General features: G+C 47.2%; 2 protein-coding genes across 5 annotated transcripts in view; one reads left to right on the plus strand and one right to left on the minus strand.

The window, feature by feature from the left end:
• LOC106564354 (soluble calcium-activated nucleotidase 1) lies at positions 1-20,913 on the plus strand. 3 transcript variants are annotated; one of them, XM_045690902.1, is made up of 7 exons: positions 1-221; positions 808-964; positions 8,630-9,105; positions 14,744-14,870; positions 18,993-19,133; positions 19,323-19,526; positions 19,769-20,913. In XM_045690902.1, the coding sequence occupies exons 2-7, from the start codon at positions 940-942 to the stop codon at positions 20,137-20,139; spliced, it is 1,344 nt and encodes a 447-aa protein (XP_045546858.1). In that variant the 5' UTR covers positions 1-221; positions 808-939; the 3' UTR covers positions 20,140-20,913. The 3 variants fall into 3 exon arrangements, with proteins under 3 accessions (XP_045546858.1, XP_045546859.1, XP_045546860.1); XM_045690903.1 differs by lacking the exon at positions 808-964 and having other exon boundaries at positions 49-221; XM_045690904.1 differs by lacking the exons at positions 1-221; positions 808-964 and adding an exon at positions 3,382-3,400.
• Positions 20,914-23,370, minus strand: part of LOC106564358 (protein O-GlcNAcase) — a 13,313-nt gene continuing 10,856 nt past the window's right edge. For both annotated transcript variants that reach the window (XM_045690901.1, XM_045690900.1), the window contains exon 17: positions 20,914-21,436. In XM_045690901.1, coding sequence (XP_045546857.1) covers positions 21,300-21,436 — 137 coding nt within the window. In that variant the 3' untranslated portion in view covers positions 20,914-21,299. The remainder of the gene's footprint in view (positions 21,437-23,370) is intronic.

Consider the following 23,370-nt stretch of genomic DNA (forward strand, 5'->3'; position numbering starts at 1 on the left):
TAGGCGGTGCGGCGGTGGCTGTGTGTCGTCATGCGCGGCTGGCAAATTGACAGAGTTTTCCAGAGTTTATTCCGCTCGCGCCAGGGAAGCAGCGACAAGGCGGAAGTAGAGCTGGCTGCCTCAACTCTCTTCCAGCGATGGAACAGTAGGGACCGAGAACCACCGCATAACCTCCTCCAAACAGCCGCTACGGGGGGACGCGGAGACCTCCCTCTCACCCAGTAAGTACGGCCTGTCTAAAGTATTCCCAGTAAGTACGGCCTGTCTAAAGTATACCCAGTAAGTACGGTCTGTCCGAAGTATACAAAGCCGTGCATAATAAAGTAACGGATAATTTCAACTGGCAAGCAATCTGGAGGCGGATTTATCAATGCTATCCAATAAGCTAGCCCCTAATGCTAAAGTTTTTGCACAAGCTAGCTAGGCGCTTGCTAAAAGTGGAATATACTTTCCGAAACTATTTCCGACCTTCTCTGACTTTTTCAGAGTTTCCATTGACTGACAGTCATTCACCTAGCTTTTGACGTAGCTCCTACATGTATCATAGCTAGACCTTGATCACGACTCTGTTCCATTACTTTACACATAGGAGTAATTGGACGAAGGGGTCTACAGTGGAGGTTTGTTAATAAGAGCCCAGACGTTCGGTCTGAACATTAACACGCATCGCTTGCGGTACGGCTTTGGAGCATAACCTTATCTTTCATATAAGCGAGACATAATTTTCTCAAAACAAAAGGTTAAAGTGAAACACCTTTTATAGGGTTAGGGTTGGTGTTCTCACAAGGTCATATCTCCATGTTACAGCTGTTTACGGAAGACAGACGGAAGAATGCGACATGCTAGTTGGCTATCTCGCATGCTCCGAACACCTACCTGTGTGTAACAGAAGGCCGCCAGAAACATGTTGTCGCTGAAATATATTGTCAGCTGCGACTGATGAAGCCGGTTAAAACAGTGTACAGTAAGTGTATATTGTATGTATTTTGCATTTGTGAAATGATTTTGTGATATGAAAGTACAGGGCTTTATGTTTCTAGAACCATATCGCAATTGAGAATCGATGCACGTTTAGATGGAGTATTTGGCTGTTTTGGCTGCAGAGATGGTCTACCTCTGAAAATAGCATAAGGTCCTTGGACCTTAAGGAGTGAAGGTATCAAAGCTAACTAGTAGCGAGATAAGCATTTGGTCAGTCTGCTAGTTTGACAGTCACTAGTTTTGCCCCAAGATTACTGGGGTGTAATGATTACACCGATTCTATAGCAAAACCTTTAATCTGTTGCAAAACAAGAGTTTGTATTGGACAAATTTGGGTAGGTCCATTCCTGTTTAGTTCCTTTTTCTCTGTTTGCTTCCGTTTGGTTCTTAAAACCTCTCTGGGACATCTGGGACGCTTAGCGTCCCACCCGCGGTACACCCTATCAACAGCCAGTGAAATAGCAGGGCGGCAAATTCAAAACAACAAAAATCTCATAATTCAAATTTCTCAAACATACAAGTATTATACACCATTTTAAAGATAAGATTCTCCTTAATCCAACCACAGTGTCCGATTTCAAAAAGGCTTTACGGCGAAAGCATAAAATTAGATTATGTTAGGACAGTGCCGAGACAAGAAAAACCACACAGCCATTTTCCAAGCAAGGAGAGGTGTCACAAAAACCAGAAATACAGCTAAAATTAATCACTAACCTTTGATGATCTTCATCAGATGACACTCCCAGGACTCAATGTTACAAAATACATGTATGTTTTGTTTGATAAAGTTCATATTTATATTCATAAACCCCATTTTACATTGGCGCGTGATGTTCAGAAAATGTATTCCCACCAAAATTTCCGGTGAATGAGCACATCAATTTACAAAAATACTCATCATAAACGTTGATAAAATGTACAACCGTTATTGAAAGAATTATAGATACACTTCTCCTTAATGCAACCGCTGTGTCAGATTTGAAAATAGCTTTACGGAGAAAGCACATTTTTCAATAATCTGAGTACATAGCTCAACCATCAAAGCAAGCTATACAGATACCCGCCAAGTTCTGGGGTCAACTAAACTCAGAATTAGTATTATAAATATTCCCTTACCTTTGCTGATCTTCGTCGGAATGCACTCCCAGAACTCCTACTTCCACAATAAATGTTCTTTTTGTTTGAAATACTCCATATTTATGTCCAAATACCTCCGTTTTGTTCGCGCGTTCAGATCACTAATCCAAAGGCATAACGCGAGAGTGCAAAACCAGAGACGAAAAGTCAAATAGTTCCATTACCGTTCGTAGAAACATGTCAAACGATGTTTACAATCAATCCTTAGGGTCTTTTTAACATAAAGCTTCGATAGTATTCCAACCGGACAATAGCGTATTCATTACAGAGGAAAAAGAAGGAGCGGTGCGCCAAGCGTGCCCGCGCAGTAAACAACTCACTGCTCCCAGGCAGTCCACTGATTGACTGAGCTCCTATTCTCTGCCCAGTAACAGTAGACGGATGAAACAAGTTTCTAAAGGCTGTTGACAGCCAATGGAAGCCATAGGAAGTGCAAAATGACCCCACAGACACTGTAGTTTGAACAGGGATTAGATAGAAAAACTACAAGTCACTTCCTGGTTGGATTTTTTCTCAGGTTTTTGCCTGCCATATGAGTTCTGTTATACTCACAGACATCATTCAAACAGTTTTAGAAACGTCAGAGTGTTTTCTATTCGAATCTACTAATAATTTGCATATCCCACCTTCTGGGCCCGAGAAGCAGGCAGTTTAATTTGGGCACGCCTTTCATCCGGACGTCAAAATACTGCCCCCTATCCTAGAGAAGTTTTAAACCGTTTCCATAATGAATACACCGCTTGTAGTCTGGCTAGATTTCTGGCTCCACCTCTCTTCCTGTCTTCGTGGCCATGATGTCTTGTTGGAGGGGACCTAGCTATATCAGGGGTGTCAAACTCTTTCAATAGAGTTTATGCATGTTTTGTTGTTTCCTTTCAATGTTTCCGATTCAAGACGTAGACGACCAGGTGAGGGGAATCCCTAACATGATTGACATGTATAGGGGACAGACAGTTCAACATACAGGGGTCATGCAGATAGGACATTGATCCTGCTTGGTAGTATATCTGGTATAAACTAACATCAACCCGTTTGAATCTAGGAAAACCAGTTTAAACCAACACAAACTGGTTTGAGGCTAGTTTGATCTGATTTAGGAGATTTTTATCTGATTTTAGCCCACTGTACTGTCATCAATATCCCACAGGTATCCCAAGCTGACCTCTAATACCATCTGATTGATTTAGTGAAGGGGAGTCCAACTCACTCCATGGAGGGCCCAGTGCCGGCTGGTTTTGTTATCTCCTTTCAACTTGTGTCCAGTTAAGACCTTGACAACCAGGTGAGGGGAGTTCCTAACTAATCAATGGCCTTCATTGATCAAGGTCGCAGTTGGCCAGGTCGTAGTTGTAAATGAGAACTTGTTCTCAACTAGCCTACCTGGTTAAATAAAGGTGAAATAAAAGCATTTAAAAAATCAAATACAAGGGAGGAGTGAAAACCATCAGACACACGGCCCTCCATGGAATGAGTTTGACCCGTGCCCTACTTTTGACCTGGTAGTGCACTATACAGGGAATAGTGTGCCATTTGAGACATATCCATTGTGTTATAACAGCCTATTAGCGAGTGATTATATCACCATAACAACAGTGGTGGTTTTGCTTCTTATGTGTTGTTTGCTTATGGGTTAGCGGTTCGTTATTTTGTGCTCGAGTCAATCAAACATTGTTACCTCATTTACCTGTATTAGGTTTCATCACTTGGCAGCATCATAAATGGCACCTTATTCCCTATGTAGTGCTCTACTTTTGAGCAGGGCACTATGGTAAAGTAGTGTACTATATAGGGAATAGGGTTCCATTTGGGACACACTTGGTTTGGAGTTTTTTTACTCCGTCATTATTGCACAGTTCTACCTTTCCTCTCACTGGCTAGAGAGAGAGGGATACAGGTCCGGAGAGAGGTATACAGGTCCGGAGAGAGGGATACAGGGCCGGAGAGAGGGATACAGGGCCGGAGAGAGGGATACAGGGCCGGAGAGAGGGATACAGGGCCGGAGAGAGGGATAAAAGGAGAGAGGGATAAAAGGAGAGAGAGAGGAAGAGATGGAAATCACTTGCTGGATGAGCGGGTGGCAGAGAGGATGGGGGCTGGAGAAAGGAATGCGGGCAAGCGAAGGAGAGGAATATGCCTGTTGCTGAGCGCTCAGGAAGGAGGAGGAGAAATGGTGAATAACGGAACACAGCTGGATCTGAGAGAGGAAGAGATCAATAGTCCTCACAGCTGGTTTTTGTGGCAGGCAGGTTTGGGTTTACATGCAGTGTGTGGGCGGGGATTTGATGAGTGACTGCCTGAGTGAGAGAAAGTGAGAGTGTATTTGTGTTTGTGTTTTGTGTTAGAGGCACATGGTTTTGATAGGAGAGACCAGTGTTAGTCTCTTGTGGTCGGCTACCTCAGTAAGTCTTCACAGACTGGCTGACAACCTCATGATGATACATCCTACTCTCCTTACCTACACAGCTGACCTGTTGACATCTTTTATTTAACCTTTATTTAACCATGCAAGTCAGTTAAGAACAAATTCTTATTTACAATGACGGCCTACTCCGGCCAAACCCTGACGACGCTGGGACAATTGTGCGCCGCCCTATGGGACTCCCAATCACAGCCGGATGTGATACAGCCTAGAATAGAACCAGGGTCTGTAGTGACACCTCTAGCACTGAGATGCAGTGCCTTAGACTGCTGCACCACTCAGCAGCCCTAACTGAAGTGGAACAGAACCAGTGTTTATGTAACAATTTTTCTTTACAAAATGTCACCCTATTCCCTACATAGTGCACTGCTTTTCAACCCTAAGGCCCCTGGTCAAAATAAGTGCCTTAAACAGGAAATATGGTGCCGTTTTGGACACATCCTACAGTGTTTAGTAATCATTTAGACTCTCCTTGACCAGAGGCAGAGAGCATCAAGGGAGACGCCACTCCACAGCCGTTGGTTCCCCTTACAGAGCAAATGTGTGTTTCCCTGGGTTCAAATACTATTTAAAATCATTTCAAATACATTATCTGGGCTTAATTGAGCTTGCCTGGCACAGTTGAACCAATAGAATAGTTGCAAGCAGTAAAACCCCACCCATCCGGGACTCCAACATGCTAGAGAGCAAACGCTAAAAGTCTTTGAAAGATTTCAAATAGTATTTGAACCCTGGTACGTATTCTACAGTATTGTAGTGTCTAGCCCTTGCCTGTCTTGTAGCATTGCGTGACTCAGTAGTACAAGTGAGTGGGTGCATAACTGTGACAGAGGAACAACGGAACTAGTACCTACCTGTCTCTACCTTTTTTAAGTCTGTTGCCCCTAGCAACCACGATGCAAGACATGCAGAGAACGGGTCATCTTGTCTGTACCACCCACACACACGCACACACACACAGAGCCCTCTCCAGTTTCAACTGGAAGGCACCTATTCCCTCTCCTCCACCCAGCCATGGCACCCTATTCCCTACATAGAGCCTTATGGGACAATGTCAACAGTAGTACACTACATACAGAATTGGTGTTCAGGTACCACACCTGTGTTCAGGTAGGGGGAAGTTGCCCCTAGACGCTGTTGTTGGGTCAGTTTGGCATTTTCCCTACTTCTAGTTAAAGATGGGACTGGGGTAGGTGAAGCTGATTCTAGATCTGTACCTAGTGGTAAAGTACACCCAGGAGCGCTGGTAGCCCAGGGTCATATTCATTAGTGCAAATGTGTTGCAACAGGAAATGTTATGCAAAGTAAACTGAGATTCTTTCCTATTGGATAAGTTCAGTTTCTGTCTGTTTTCTTTCGTTTAATGTCTAGTGAATACGACCCAGTCCTGGGGAGCCTTGTTCAGTCACTAGCTGGTTTAGTGTCTAGTGAATACGACCCAGTCCTGGGGAGCCTTGTTCAGTCACTAGCTGGTTTAGTGTCTAGTGAATACGACCCAGTCCTGGGGAGCCTTGTTCAGTCACTAGCTGGTTTAGTGTCTAGTGAATACGACCCAGTCCTGGGGAGCCTTGTTCAGTCACTAGCTGGTTTAGTGTCTAGTGAATACGACCCAGTCCTGGGGAGCCTTGTTCAGTCACTAGCTGGTTTAGTGTCTAGTGAATACGACCCAGTCCTGGGGAGCCTTGTTCAGTCACTAGCTGGTTTAGTGTCTAGTGAATACGACCCAGTCCTGGGGAGCCTTGTTCAGTCACTAGCTGGTTTAGTGTCTAGTGAATACGACCCAGTCCTGGGGAGCCTTGTTCAGTCACTAGCTGGTTTAGTGTCTAGTGAATACGACCCAGTCCTGGGGAGCCTTGTTCAGTCACTAGCTGGTTTAGTGTCTAGTGAATACGACCCAGTCCTGGGGAGCCTTGTTCAGTCACTAGCTGGTTTAGTGTCTAGTGAATACGACCCAGTCCTGGGGAGCCTTGTTCAGTCACTAGCTGGTTTAGTGTCTAGTGAATACGACCCAGTCCTGGGGAGCCTTGTTCAGTCACTAGCTGGTTTAGTGTCTAGTGAATACGACCCAGTCCTGGGGAGCCTTGTTCAGTCACTAGCTGGTTTAGTGTCTAGTGAATACGACCCAGTCCTGGGGAGCCTTGTTCAGTCACTAGCTGGTTTAGTGTCTAGTGAATACGACCCAGTCCTGGGGAGCCTTGTTCAGTCACTAGCTGGTTTAGTGTCTAGTGAATACGACCCAGTCCTGGGGAGCCTTGTTCAGTCACTAGCTGGTTTAGTGTCTAGTGAATACGACCCAGTCCTGGGGAGCCTTGTTCAGTCACTAGCTGGTTTAGTGTCTAGTGAATACGACCCAGTCCTGGGGAGCCTTGTTCAGTCACTAGCTGGTTTAGTGTCTAGTGAATACGACCCAGTCCTGGGGAGCCTTGTTCAGTCACTAGCTGGTTTAGTGTCTAGTGAATACGACCCAGTCCTGGGGAGCCTTGTTCAGTCACTAGCTGGTTTAGTGTCTAGTGAATACGACCCAGTCCTGGGGAGCCTTGTTCAGTCACTAGCTGGTTTAGTGTCTAGTGAATACGACCCAGTCCTGGGGAGCCTTGTTCAGTCACTAGCTGGTTTAGTGTCTAGTGAATACGACCCAGTCCTGGGGAGCCTTGTTCAGTCACTAGCTGGTTTAGTGTCTAGTGAATACGACCCAGTCCTGGGGAGCCTTGTTCAGTCACTAGCTGGTTTAGTGTCTAGTGAATACGACCCAGTCCTGGGGAGCCTTGTTCAGTCACTAGCTGGTTTAGTGTCTAGTGAATACGACCCAGTCCTGGGGAGCCTTGTTCAGTCACTAGCTGGTTTAGTGTCTAGTGAATACGACCCAGTCCTGGGGAGCCTTGTTCAGTCACTAGCTGGTTTAGTGTCTAGTGAATACGACCCAGTCCTGGGGAGCCTTGTTCAGTCACTAGCTGGTTTAGTGTCTAGTGAATACGACCCAGTCCTGGGGAGCCTTGTTCAGTCACTAGCTGGTTTAGTGTCTAGTGAATACGACCCAGTCCTGGGGAGCCTTGTTCAGTCACTAGCTGGTTTCCATCTAATTTGCTGACAGATTTTCATGCAAATATAAAAAGATCTGCGTAAAGAAACATTTTAGCATTTTCCCAACAGTGGGGTTTCCACCAAACAGACTTGTTGTGGTTAAAAGTTAGTGCTTGATGACTTGGTGAACAAAATGTACTTTTTAACTTACATTTTTATTTGGTACATGAAAACTTAAAGTTCAATGTGTGTCCATCACATTTTCACCTCCACGTGTTCTCTAGCCAACAGCTGACACATGCAGTGTGGGTAGGATATCTACATTGTGATGTTATTATGGATAAGAGCAAGAGGATTTTATTTGTCAAGCGGCAGTTAAGCATCAATAATTATGTCAACAGAATAAGACCCTCAATATTTATTGAAAGGAGCATCAAGCTCATCATCGTGCACTTTCCCCACCCTGTGAAGTTCATCGTAACTTATTTCATCTGTAGCCTGATAAACTGCATACTGTCCTGAGTCGTAGTGGGAGGACCACACACACACCATCTCATCACGTGACTCCATGTTTACTTCCATATGATGGATAATAAACCAATATTTGCTGATAAAGGCATTTCCACCACCATCTCTCGCATAATACATTTTACAGACACAAAAAGATCCCACCATGTCGAACGAACAAATTATCTCTCGGAATTAATAAAATTGTACCGAAGCTACTTGTTTCCATCTCAGCTGTCGTGATTTATTTTTCATTTTTTTAAGGGATGACTTTACTGTGGATTGAAACATGGTTAGTGGAATGGACATTTTGACTAGTGCTCAGCACCAGGCTGCAGTATAACAATAAACAGTGGACAATATAATGAATGAACAACAATGAAATTAACATTTACTCTCTTCCTCTTCCCTTTTCCACTCCTTTTCTTTTTCCAATTCTCTTTCCCCTTTTACCCCCTGCATCTCTGGCTACTTTCCCTCTGTCCATCTCTCTCTCTGTCTCTCTCTCTCTTGCCTCTCTCTAACCCGTCCCTTCTTTCCCCTCCCCCATGTCCATTATCTCAGGGTATAATTCAGAGCTGGAACGTGGTGGTGGTCCTGATGATTCCAGTTCCATGAATACCCTGCGGATCTCCGTTCGAGGCCTTCCCGCCCTGGCCTTCATGGCCGACGCCGCCTCCGACCCCCGCTTCCGCCTAAAATGGAGGGCCATCACCGTGGCAACGCTCCTCGCCCTCGCCCTGCTGCTCTACCTGCACCAGACAACGGGGGTCGGAACTGGCGGCAATGACGTCTTTGGCGGCTTCCATCACCACGGTAACGGGGCGCACAGCTGGTGGACGAACAATGTCAATGAAGTAAACAATAATGGTAACCGTCAACCGCTGGCTGCAGTGGGATCCAACGGCGGTGTCAACTCGAAGAATAAACACTACAACGACACATATCCTCTCAGCCCGCCGGAGAGGACGGCGTCCGGGAGCATCCGGTACCGTATTGGGGTGATCACCGACTTGGACACGGCCTCAAGGAGCACCAAGGTATTTAAATCATGCGTAAAAACCCACATTTCAGCTTTATCCGTCATTAGACTGTGTTTATGTTCTTTATTTTTTATTTTTCATTTATTACATTTTATATAAAAAAAACTATATATATATTTTTTTTAAATAAATCTCCCCAATTTCGTGGAATCCAATTGTCTCATCGCTGCAACTCCCGTACGGAATCGGGAGAGGCGAAGGCCGAGATGCCATGTGTCCTCCGAAACACGACCCAGCCAAGCCGCACTGCTTCTTGACACAATGCCCGCTTAACCCGGAAGCCAGCTGCACCAATGTGTCGGAGGAACACCGTACACCTGGCAACCGTGTCAGCATGCACTGCTCCCGGCCCGCCACAGGAGTCGCTAGTGCACGATGGAACAAGGACATCCTGCCGGCCGAACCCTCCTCTAACCCGGACAACGCTGGGCCAATTGTGCGCCGTCTCCTGGTCGCGGCCGGCTGCGACAGAGCCTGGACTCGAACCAGGATCTCTAGTGGCACAGCTAGCAGTGCGATGCAGAGCCTTAGACCACAGCTAGCAGTGTGATGCAGAGCCTTAGACCACAGCTAGCAGTGCGATGCAGAGCCTTAGACCACAGCTAGCAGTGTGATGCAGAGCCTTAGACCACAGCTAGCAGTGCGATGCAGAGCCTTAGACCACAGCTAGCAGTGCGATGCAGAGCCTTAGACCACAGCTAGCAGTGCGATGCAGAGCCTTAGACCACAGCTAGCAGTGCGATGCAGAGCCTTAGACCACATTTAGCGGTGCGATGGAGAGCCTTAGACCACAGCTAGCAGTGCGATGCAGAGCCTTAGACCACAGCTAGCAGTGCGATGCAGAGCCTTAGACCACAGCTAGCAGTGCGATGCAGAGCCTTAGACCACAGCTAGCAGTGCGATGCAGAGCCTTAGACCACAGCTAGCAGTGCGATGCAGAGCGATGCAGAGCCTTAGACCACAGCTAGCAGTGCGATGCAGAGCCTTAGACCACAGCTAGCAGTGCGATGCAGAGCCTTAGACCACAGCTAGCAGTGCGATGCAGAGCCTTAGACCACAGCTAGCAGTGCGATGCAGAGCGATGCAGAGCCTTAGACCACAGCTAGCAGTGCGATGCAGAGCCTTAGACCACAGCTAGCAGTGCGATGCAGAGCCTTAGACCACAGCTAGCAGTGCGATGCAGAGTGATGCAGAGCCTTAGACCACAGCTAGCAGTGTGATGCAGAGCCTTAGACCACAGCTAGCAGTGCGATGCAGAGCCTTAGACCACAGCTAGCAGTGCGATGCAGAGCCTTAGACCACAGCTAGCAGTGCGATGCAGAGCCTTAGACCACAGCTAGCAGTGCGATGCAGAGCCTTAGACCACAGCTAGCAGTGCGATGCAGAGTGATGCAGAGCCTTAGACCACAGCTAGCGGTGCGATGCAGAGCCTTAGACCACAGCTAGCGGTGCGATGCAGAGCCTTAGACCACAGCTAGCGGTGCGATGCAGAGCCTTAGACCACAGCTAGCAGTGCGATGCAGAGCCTTAGACCACAGCTAGCAGTGCGATGCAGAGCCTTAGACCACAGCTAGCAGTGCGATGCAGAGTGATGCAGAGCCTTAGACCACAGCTAGCAGTGCGATGCAGAGCCTTAGACCACAGCTAGCAGTGTGATGCAGAGCCTTAGACCACAGCTAGCAGTGCGATGCAGAGCCTTAGACCACAGCTAGCAGTGTGATGCAGAGCCTTAGACCACAGCTAGCAGTGCGATGCAGAGCCTTAGACCACAGCTAGCAGTGCGATGCAGAGCCTTAGACCACAGCTAGCAGTGCGATGCAGAGCCTTAGACCACAGCTAGCAGTGCGATGCACAGCCTTAGACCACAGCTAGCAGTGCGATGCAGAGCCTTAGACCACATTTAGCGGTGCGATGGAGAGCCTTAGACCACAGCTAGCAGTGCGATGCAGAGCCTTAGACCACAGCTAGCAGTGCGATGCAGAGCCTTAGACCACAGCTAGCAGTGCGATGCAGAGCCTTAGACCACAGCTAGCAGTGCGATGCAGAGCCTTAGACCACAGCTAGCAGTGCGATGCAGAGCGATGCAGAGCCTTAGACCACAGCTAGCAGTGCGATGCAGAGCCTTAGACCACAGCTAGCAGTGCGATGCAGAGCCTTAGACCACAGCTAGCAGTGCGATGCAGAGCCTTAGACCACAGCTAGCAGTGCGATGCAGAGCCTTAGACCACAGCTAGCAGTGCGATGCAGAGCCTTAGACCACAGCTAGCAGTGCGATGCAGAGCGATGCAGAGCCTTAGACCACAGCTAGCAGTGCGATGCAGAGCCTTAGACCACAGCTAGCAGTGCGATGCAGAGCCTTAGACCACAGCTAGCAGTGCGATGCAGAGCCTTAGACCACAGCTAGCAGTGCGATGCAGAGTGATGCAGAGCCTTAGACCACAGCTAGCAGTGTGATGCAGAGCCTTAGACCACAGCTAGCAGTGCGATGCAGAGCCTTAGACCACAGCTAGCAGTGCGATGCAGAGCCTTAGACCACAGCTAGCAGTGCGATGCAGAGCCTTCGACCACAGCTAGCAGTGCGATGCAGAGCCTTAGACCACAGCTAGCAGTGCGATGCAGAGTGATGCAGAGCCTTAGACCACAGCTAGCGGTGCGATGCAGAGCCTTAGACCACAGCTAGCGGTGCGATGCAGAGCCTTAGACCACAGCTAGCGGTGCGATGCAGAGCCTTAGACCACAGCTAGCAGTGCGATGCAGAGCCTTAGACCACAGCTAGCAGTGCGATGCAGAGCCTTAGACCACAGCTAGCAGTGCGATGCAGAGTGATGCAGAGCCTTAGACCACAGCTAGCAGTGCGATGCAGAGCCTTAGACCACAGCTAGCAGTGCGATGCAGAGCCTTAGACCGCAGCTAGCAGTGCGATGCAGAGCCTTAGACCGCAGCTAGCAGTGCGATGCAGAGCCTTAGACCGCAGCTAGCAGTGCGATGCAGAGCCTTAGACCGCAGCTAGCAGTGCGATGCAGAGCCTTAGACCGCAGCTAGCAGTGCGATGCAGAGCCTTAGACCACAGCTAGCAGTGCGATGCAGAGCCTTAGACCACAGCTAGCAGTGCGATGCAGAGCCTTAGACCACAGCTAGCAGTGCGATGCAGAGTGATGCAGAGCCTTAGACCACAGCTAGCAGTGCGATGCAGAGCCTTAGACCACAGCTAGCAGTGCGATGCAGAGTGATGCAGAGCCTTAGACCACAGCTAGCGGTGCGATGCAGAGCCTTAGACCACAGCTAGCAGTGCGACGCAGAGCCTTAGACCACAGCTAGCAGTGCGATGCAGAGCCTTAGACCACAGCTAGCAGTGCGATGCAGAGCCTTAGACCACAGCTAGCAGTGCGATGCAGAGCCTTAGACCACAGCTAGCAGTGCGATGCAGAGCCTTAGACCACAGCTAGCAGTGCGATGCAGAGTGATGCAGAGCCTTAGACCACAGCTAGCAGTGTGAACCAGAGCCTTAGACCACAGCTAGCAGTGCGATGCAGAGCCTTAGACCACAGCTAGCAGTGCGATGCAGAGCCTTAGACCACAGCTAGCAGTGCGATGCAGAGCCTTAGACCACAGCTAGCAGTGCGATGCAGAGTGATGCAGAGCCTTAGACCACAGCTAGCAGTGTGATGCAGAGCCTTAGACCACAGCTAGCAGTGCGATGCAGAGCCTTAGACCACAGCTAGCAGTGTGATGCAGAGCCTTAGACCACAGCTAGCAGTGCGATGCAGAGCCTTAGACCACAGCTAGCAGTGCGATGCAGAGTGATGCAGAGCCTTAGACCACGGCTAGCAGTGCGATGCAGAGTGATGCAGAGCCTTAGACCACAGCTAGCAGTGCGATGCAGAGCCTTAGACCACAGCTAGCAGTGCGATGCAGAGCCTTAGACCACAGCTAGCAGTGCGATGCAGAGCCTTAGACCACAGCTAGCAGTGCGATGCAGAGCCTTAGACCACAGCTAGCAGTGCGATGCAGAGCCTTAGACCACAGCTAGCAGTGCGATGCAGAGCCTTAGACCACAGCTAGCAGTGCGATGCAGAGCCTTAGACCACAGCTAGCAGTGCGATGCAGAGTGATGCAGAGCCTTAGACCACAGCTAGCAGTGCGATGCAGAGCCTTAGACCACAGCTAGCAGTGCGATGCAGAGCCTTAGACCACAGCTAGCAGTGCGATGCAGAGCCTTAGACCACAGCTAGCAGTGCGATGCAGAGCCTTAGACCACAGCTAGCAGAGCCTTAGACCACAGCTAGCAGTGCGATGCAGAGCCTTAGACCACAGCTAGCAGAGCCTTAGACCACAGCTAGCAGAGCCTTAGACCACAGCTAGCAGAGCCTTAGACCACAGCTAGCAGTGCGATGCAGAGCCTTAGACCACAGCTAGCAGTGCGATGCAGAGCCTTAGACCACAGCTAGCAGTGCGATGCAGAGCCTTCGACCACAGCTAGCAGTGCGATGCAGAGCCTTAGACCACAGCTAGCAGTGCGATGCAGAGTGATGCAGAGCCTTAGACCACAGCTAGCAGTGCGATGCAGAGCCTTAGACCACAGCTAGCAGTGCGATGCAGAGTGATGCAGAGCCTTAGACCACAGCTAGCGGTGCGATGCAGAGCCTTAGACCACAGCTAGCAGTGCGATGCAGAGCCTTAGACCACAGCTAGCAGTGCGATGCAGAGCCTTAGACCACAGCTAGCAGTGCGATGCAGAGCCTTAGACCACAGCTAGCAGTGCGATGCAGAGCCTTAGACCACAGCTAGCAGTGCGATGCAGAGCCTTAGACCACAGCTAGCAGTGCGATGCAGAGCCTTAGACCACAGCTAGCAGTGCGATGCAGAGTAATGCAGAGCCTTAGACCACAGCTAGCAGTGTGATGCAGAGCCTTAGACCACAGCTAGCAGTGCGATGCAGAGCCTTAGACCACAGCTAGCAGTGCGATGCAGAGTGATGCAGAGCCTTAGACCACAGCTAGCAGTGCGATGCAGAGCCTTAGACCACAGCTAGCAGTGCGATGCCACAGCTCCACTCGGGAGGCCTATGTGTTTGTTACTTTATTCATCAGTTTGCTTTATTTCTTTCATTTAACTATTTTACTCTGAAGTGTGTGGGGATTTTAAGTGTACTCAAAATAAAATGTGATTGGATTTGATGTTAATTCAACAAGCTTATTTTATTTTAAGGAGCAGACGTGTTTAGCTACATCAGGGATTAATACAGTCTTTTTAAATTTATTTTAGGAGTAGAATAAAGTATTTATCTTATGTCCTGTAGGGTCAGACGTGGTTCATCTACATGCTAAAATAAAGTATTTATCTCATGTCCTGTAGGGTCAGACGTGGTTCAGCTACATGCTAAAATAAAGTATTTATCTTATGACCTGTAGGGTCAGACGTGGTTCAGCTACATGCTAAAATAAAGTATTTATCTCATGTCCTGTAGGGTCAGACGTGGTTCAGCTACATGCTAAAATAAAGTATTTATCTCATGTCCTGTAGGGTCAGACGTGGTTCAGCTACATGCTAAAATAAAGTATTTATCTCATGTCCTGTAGGGTCAGACGTGGTTCAGCTACATGCTAAAATAAAGTATTTATCTTTTGTCCTGTAGGGTCAGACGTGGTTCAGCGTCATGCGGAGGGGCCACCTGGTGGTGTCTGAGAGTGGGGACAGAGTGGAGGTGGAGTGGGACGCAGACAGCCTGACCCTGGAGAGCCACCTGGCTGAGAAGGGACGAGGTGGTTTTAATTACTGTGGTTCCATCTAAAATGGCACTCTCTTCCCTATTTAGTGCGCCACTTAGTAGTGCAGTATATAGTGAATAGGGTGCCATTTGGGACTCGAACCGTGTTGTACCATTTATTCAAATGGCTTCAATGCTTTTTTATATCAGCATTTGTCACAAACTGCTTTTAAAGCTGCAATATGTCACTTTTTGGGGCGACCCAACCAAATTCACATAGAAATGCGTGTTATAGATCTGTAGTTCTCATTGAAAGCAAGTCTAAGAAGCGGTAGATCTGTCCTATGTGTGCCATTTCTATGCTTCCTGTTCTTAAGTTTTAGATTCTCTACACTATTACCTGCGTTTTGTCAGAACTATTAGAATTGTAGCAACCAGGAAATGGCGGAGTGATTTCTGCATAGTGCGTCTTTACAGTAACCCGGCCTAGACCGCAAAGACTAAGCAGAAGAGGAGAATGGTCTAAACCAGGGGTTCTCAACCTCTCCTCAGGTTCCATGTCGTTCCATGTTTTTAATCTATTCCAGAGCTAGCACCGCTGATTCAACTTGTCAACTAATCATCAGACCGTCAACTAGGTGAATCAGGTGTGCTAGTTCTACAATGGAATTGTGAAACGTCCGAGGTTCCACGAGGAGAGGTTAGAAAGCCAGTGGTTTAAACCACTGTGTTGTGTTCTCTCTGCCTGGCTGCCAGACCACTCTGATTCTGCTCTCTTGCCAACTCCTTATGGAACCATCATGCTGTGTAAGGAGTGGCTAGAGAGCAGAGACGGACTGGCAGCCAGGCTAGGATCACATAACAGTAGTTGGAATGTGCTCTCCTTTCTTCTGTCATATGAGAAGTATAAATCTTCAGAAAGTATTCATATTCCATGACTTATTCCACATTTTATTGTTATAGCCTGAATTCAACAGATTTAATAGATGTTTTTCCTCTCATCCGTCTACACACAATACCCCGTAATGACAAAGTGAAAACATTTATTGAAAATGAAATCCAGAAATATCTCATTTACATAAGTATTCACACCCTTCAGTCAATACATGTTAGAATCACCTTTGGCAGCGATTACAGCTGTGAGTCTTTCTGGGTAAGTTTCTAAGAGCTTTGCACACCTGGATTGTACAATATTTGCCTCATTAATTTTAAAATTATTCAAGCTCTGTCAAATTGGTTGTTGATCATTGCTAGACAACCAAGTCTTGCCATCAAATTTAAAGTAGATTTAATTCAAAACTGTAACTCGGCCACTCAGGAACATTCACTGTCTTCTTGGTAAGCAACTCCAGTGTAGATTTGACCTTGTGTTTTTGGTTATTGTCCTGCTGAAAGATGAATTTATCTCCCAGTGTCTGTTGGAAAGCAGACTGAAACAGGTTTTCCTCTAGGATTTTGCCTGTGCTTAGCTCCATTCCATTTCTTGTTTATCCTGAAAACTTACTCAGTCCTTAACAATTACAAGCATACCCATAACATGACGCAGCCACCACTATGCTTAAAAATATGGACAGTGGTACTCTGTAATATGTTTGGGACAAATCCAATACAACACTTTGTATTCAGGACAAAAAGTTAATTGCTTTGCCACATTATTTGCAGTATTACTTGTTTAGTGCCTTGTTGCAAACAGGATGCATGTTTTGGAATATTTTTTATTCTGTACAGCCTTCCTCCTTTTCACTCTGTCAATTAGGTTAGTATTGTGGAGTAACTACAATGTTGTTGATCCATCCTCAGTTTTCTCCTATCACAGCCATTAAACTCTGTAACTGTTTTAATGTCACCATTGCCTCATTGTGAAATCCATGAGTGGTTTCCTTCCTCCCCGGAAACTGAGTTAGGAAGGATGCCTGTATTTTTGTAGTGACTGGGTGTACTGATACACCATCCAAAGTGTAACTAATAACTTTACCATGCTCAAAGGGATATTCAATGTCTGCTTTTTATGTTTACCCATCTACCAATAGGTGCCCTTCTTGGTAAGGCATTGGAAAACCTCCCAGGTCTTTGTGGTTGAATCTCTGTTTGAAATCCACTGCTCGACTGAGGGACCTTAAAGATAATTGTATGTGTGGGGTACAGAGGGGCGGCAGGTAGCCTAGTGGTCAGAGCGTTGGGCCAGTAACCGAAAGGTTGCTAGATCGAATCCCCAGAAGACAAGGTAAAAATCTGTCGTTCTGCCCCTGAACACTATTCCTAGGCCGTCATTGTAAATAAGAATTTGTTCTTAACTGACTTGCCTAGTTAAATAAAGGTTAAATAAAAATAAAAACATGTAAATAAAAGATGAGGTAGTCATTCAAAAATCATGTTAGACTATTATTGCACACAGAGTGAGTTCATGCAACTTATGTGACTTGTTAAGCATATTTTTATTTCTGAACTTAAGGCTTGCCATAACAAAGGGGTTGAATACTTATTGACTCAAGACATTTCAGCTTAGCATTTTTAATTAATTAGTAAAAATGTCTAAAACATTATTCCACTTTGACATTGAGGTATTGTGTGTAGTCCAGTGACATAAATGTAATCAATTTTAAATTCAGGCTGTAACACAACAACATATGGAAAAAGTTAAGGAGTGTGAATACTTTCTGTACTTAATATTAATGAAGGCTGCGCTGGGTGCATCATATTGACCGGTCGATCATCATATTGGCCGACTGATCATTATATTGACTGACCGATCATCATATTGACTGATCATCATATTGACCGACTGATCATTATATTGGCCGACTGATCATTATATTGACTGACCGATCATCATATTGACCGACTGATCATTATATTGACTGACCGATCATCATATTGACTGATCATCATATTGGCCGACTGATCATTATATTGACTGACCGATTATCATATTGACTGATCATCATATTGGCCGACTGATCATTATATTGACTGACCGATCATCATATTGACTGATCATCATATTGACCGACTGATCATTATATTGACTGACCGATCATCATATTGACTGATCATCATATTGACCGACTGATCATTATATTGGCCGACTGATCATTATATTGACTGACCGATCATCATATTGACCGACTGATCATTATATTGACTGACCGATCATCATATTGACTGATCATCATATTGGCCGACTGATCATTATATTGACTGACCGATTATCATATTGACTGATCATCATATTGGCCGACTGATCATTATATTGACTGACCGATCATCATATTGACTGATCATCATATTGACCGACTGATCATTATATTGACTGACCGATCATCATATTGACTGATCATCATATTGACCGACTGATCATCATATTGACTGACTGATCATTATATTGACTGACTGATCATCATATTGTCTGACTGATCATCATATTGTCTGACTGATCATCATATTGTCTGACTGATCGTCATATTGTCTGACTGATCATCATATTGTCTGACTGATCATCATATTGACTGATCATCATATTGACCGACTGATCATTATATTGACTGACTGATCATCATATTGTCTGACTGATCATCATATTGTCTGACTGATTGTCATATTGTCTGACTGATCATCATATTGTCTGACTGATCATCATATTGACTGACTGATCATTATATTGACCGACCGATCATTTTATTGTCTGACTGATCATTATATTGACTGACTGATCATCATATTGACTGACTGATCATCATATTGACTGACTGATCATTATATTGACCGACCGATCATCATATTGTCTGACTGATCATCATATTGTCTGACTGATCGTCATATTGTCTGACTGATCATCATATTGTCTGACTGATCATCATATTGACTGATCATCATATTGACCGACTGATCATTATATTGACTGACTGATCATCATATTGTCTGACTGATCATCATATTGTCTGACTGATTGTCATATTGTCTGACTGATCATCATATTGTCTGACTGATCATCATATTGACTGACTGATCATTATATTGACCGACCGATCATTTTATTGTCTGACTGATCATTATATTGACTGACTGATCATCATATTGACTGACTGATCATCATATTGACTGACTGATCATCATATTGACTGATCATCATATTGTCTGACTGATCATCATATTGACTGACTGATCATTACACCCCCAGGTATGGAGCTGTCGGAGCTAGTTGCGTTCAACGGTCACCTGTACAGTGTGGACGACCGTACAGGAGTTGTCTACAGGATAGAGGGGAACCAGGCGGTACCCTGGGTTATACTGACTGATGGAGACGGGTCTGTCTCAAAAGGTCAGTGTTTTGTGTGTGTGTGTGTGTGTGTGTGTGTGTGTGTGTGGGGGGGGGGTCTGTGTAGGGCTCAAAACAGAGTTGCCGGCTCTGAAGGATGAGTGTCTGTACGTGGGGGGGGGGGGGGGTCTAGGTAAAGAGTGGATCACAAGGCCATACTGTAATAACCTCTAACCCTTGACCTCTGTGTAGGGTTCAAGGCGGAGTGGCTGGCGGTGAAGGATGAGTGCCTCTACGTGGGTGGTCTGGGTAAAGAGTGGACGACCACTACCGGAGAGTTCATCAACGACAACCCCCAATGGATCAAGGTGGTGGGTTACCGCGGCGACGTGGAACACGAGAACTGGGTGCCGCGTTACAACGCCCTGCGCAGCGCAGCCGGGATTCATCCACCAGGTGAGGAGTCTAATACACCTGTCTTTAATCCTCTTGGTTCCTGGAAGAATGTATGACACACCCTTTAATGTTTGTGTCACACTAACTCTCTCTGTTCCTCTGAAGATGTCACCTTTTCTATTGTCTCTTCTCCGAGGCGACCTGATACATCAAGTCAGTTGTGTAGAAAAACACTCCCTCGATCATCTCACCATCTCTGTCAACTGGGTTAATCTCACACTTTCTCTCCTTCTCCCGTCCAGGTTACCTGATCCATGAGTCTGCGGCGTGGTCCGACCGCCTCCAGCGCTGGTTCTTCCTCCCCCGCCGCGCCAGCTCCGAACGCTACGACGAGATCACCGACGAGCGCCGCGCCACCAACCTCCTCCTCTCCTGCCCCTCGGATTTCGGCGACATCACCGTGGGGCGCGCTGGACCTCTCCACCCAACGCACGGTTTCTCCTCGTTCAAGTTCGTACCGGACACCGACGATCAGATCGTACTCGCGTTGAAGTCGGAGGAGGACGCGGGGAAGATAGCGACGTATATCCTGGCATTTACGTTAGACGGGAGGATGTTACTGCCAGAGACGAAGATAGGAGACCTGAAGTATGAAGGACTGGAGTTTATTTAAAATGGAGGGATGGGAAGGAGAGATCCTTAGGAGAGACTGGAGAGAGGGTTGGATGCAGAATACAACAGGACAGGTTGTTAGAACTTACAAACATCAGCTACCTGTGACCTGACACACCTGAGGTAGGAGGACTCTGTTCCAGGAAGGTCCCGGTCATCAACAAGGTTGTCCAGAAAAACGACTAGTGTTTGACAGACACCCTAAGATTCTTCACATGGGCAACTTCCTGCCCCCCAAAAGGAGTCTGGGTAATGTAGTCCACTAAGTCTGGGTTTAAACAGGCAGCCCAATTCTGAGGTTTTTACCCATCACATCTGACTGGTCAAAATAATTGGCTGCATATCTAAACGCAGCCGTAGAAGACCTATAGTTGAACAGTGGTCAAACAACGGTGACGCTCACAAGAACAAAAATACTAAAATTGACAAATTTAGTCGGCACAAATCGGAAAGAAACATTTTAAAACTGAGCATTAATTACCTGAAGTTGTCCAGTAAGGCCAGTAATTTTGGGGGTTTTCTGTTAATGTATATATTTTTTTTAACGTTTGACTTCTGAAGAGGACCCTTGTTTAAAGTAACACTGCCTCAAACGCAGAACTTAGATGACGTTGGGTTGTCAACATTTACCAGACGTTGAACAGACTACTGAATAATCTTCTTCCACCAGCTATTATGTTAATAACTTGTTTTCTCTCTTTTAAAAACAGAACACCTCAGATTAAAATGTTGGTTGAATAATGGACAGCTTACCACAAAACATGGGTCATACAGATTCAAATGTGTCAAATCTTTATTGATCAACATAAAACAGATACATTAGTTAGATCCTCTTACAGGCTGATTTAAATGCATCAGTCATTCCATTAATATGGGATTGTCCAGTTCAGTGAAGTCATAATTTAAAACATACCATTAACTGATTGGAATTCACAAAGAGACGTTCCACAAATACTGTCAAACAATGTGGATCCCATTGACAAACTTGATCAGATACATTTCACACATCATCCTAGAGTAATTAACACATGGCCATTAAACAAGATGTTTTTTAATCAAACGTTCGTCTCTTATCCAAAAGGCCATTTTAAAAACCTGACCATGTAGTATTGCAAGGTGGCGACAAGTTTACAAGCTGGTTCCCGTGGCAGCCATCTTTATTTACAAGCTGGTTCCCATGGCGATGACATCCTGAGGCTGCCCCGCCATTTTGAGCGTTGTGAAGGAGCCCAGTTTAGAGTAGAAGTCAAACATCCTCCTGTCACCCTGCCTCAGCTCACAGAACACACCTCTGGAACCTGCAGGAGAGACAGTGTAGATTCAGATTTTAACTACAGTCAAATGATGAGGGGAAAAGAATGTGAGGAACAAGACAAACTGAATGAGGGGCTGTACATAGACGTGTGATAATCCAGCCCGATGCCATCTGGGAGAGAAGCACCATCTGGCATAAACACATCTGACCCATTTCTGGATCAGTAACGGAATCCTACTTTATATTGTGCCAATATTCAATTCCCCACCTCTAAAGCAAAAGCTGAAAGTGCTTGAACCCCGGGTCTGATTACTAATAGGTCAAGGGTATTGTTGAACTCTGACATCATCACGCTGCATAGCAGCCATCACACTAGGCCAGGGTTCACTCCAACCCTGTTCCAGGAAGGCCACCGTCCTGTAGGTTCACTCCAACCCTGTTCCAGGAAGGCCACCGTCCTGTAGGTTCACTCCAACCCTGTTCCAGGAAGGCCACCGTCCTGTAGGTTCACTCCAACCCTGTTCCAGGAAGGCCACCGTCCTGTAGGTTCATTCCAACCCTGTTCCTGGAGGGCCACCGTCCTGTAGGTTCACTCCAACCCTGTTCCTGGAGGGCCACCGTCCTGTCGGTTCACTCCAACCCTGTTCCAGGAAGGCCACCGTCCTGTAGGTTCATTCCAACCCTGTTCCTGGAGGGCCACCGTCCTGTAGGTTCACTCCAACCCTGTTCCTGGAGGGCCACCGTCCTGTAGGTTCACTCCAACCCTGTTCCTGGAGGGCCACCGTCCTGTAGGTTCACTCCAACCCTGTTCCTGGAGGGCCACCGTCCTGTAGGTTCACTCCAACCCTGTTCCAGGAAGGCCACCGTCCTGTAGGTTCACTCCAACCCTGTTCCTGGAGGGCCACCGTCCTGTAGGTTCACTCCAACCCTGTTCCAGGAAGGCCACCGTCCTGTAGGTTCACTCCAACCCTGTTCCAGGAAGGCCACCGTCCTGTAGGTTCACTCCAACCCTGTTCCAGGAAGGCCACCGTCCTGTTGGTTCACTCCAACCCTGTTCCTGGAGGGCCACCGTCCTGTAGGTTCACTCCAACCCTGTTCCAGGAAGGCCACCGTCCTGTAGGTTCACTCCAACCCTGTTCCAGGAAGGCCACCGTCCTGTAGGTTCACTCCAACCCTGTTCCTGGAGGGCCACCGTCCTGTTGGTTCACTCCAACCCTGTTCCTGGAGGGCCACCGTCCTGTAGGTTCACTCCAACCCTGTTCCAGGAAGGCCACCGTCCTGTAGGTTCACTCCAACCCTGTTCCAGGAAGGCCACCGTCCTGTAGGTTCACTCCAACCCTGTTCCAGGAAGGCCACCGTCCTGTTGGTTCACTCCAACCCTGTTCCAGGAAGGCCACCGTCCTGTAGGTTCACTCCAACCCTGTTCCAGGAAGGCCACCGTCCTGTAGGTTCACTCCAACCCTGTTCCAGGAAGGCCACCGTCCTGTTGGTTCACTCCAACCCTGTTCCTGGAGGGCCACCGTCCTGTAGGTTCACTCCAACCCTGTTCCAGGAAGGCCACCGTCCTGTAGGTTCACTCCAACCCCTGTTCCAGGAAGGCCACCGTCCTGTTGGTTCACTCCAACCCTGTTCCAGGAAGGCCACCGTCCTGTAGGTTCACTCCAACCCTGTTCCAGGAAGGCCACCGTCCTGTTGGTTCACTCCAACCCTGTTCCTGGAAGGCCACCGTCCTGTAGGTTCACTCCAACCCTGTTCCAGGAAGGCCACCGTCCTGTTGGTTCACTCCAACCCTGTTCCAGGAAGGCCACCGTCCTGTTGGTTCACTCCAACCCTGTTCCAGGAAGGCCACCGTCCTGTAGGTTCACTCCAACCCTGTTCCAGGAGGGCCACCGTCCTGTAGGTTCACTCCAACCCTGTTCCTGGAGGGCCACCGTCCTGTAGGTTCACTCCAACCCTGTTCCTGGAGGGCCACCGTCC

Source organism: Salmo salar, chromosome ssa12 (assembly GCF_905237065.1).
Source record: "Salmo salar chromosome ssa12, Ssal_v3.1, whole genome shotgun sequence".
Classification (NCBI taxonomy): Eukaryota; Metazoa; Chordata; class Actinopteri; order Salmoniformes; family Salmonidae; genus Salmo; species Salmo salar.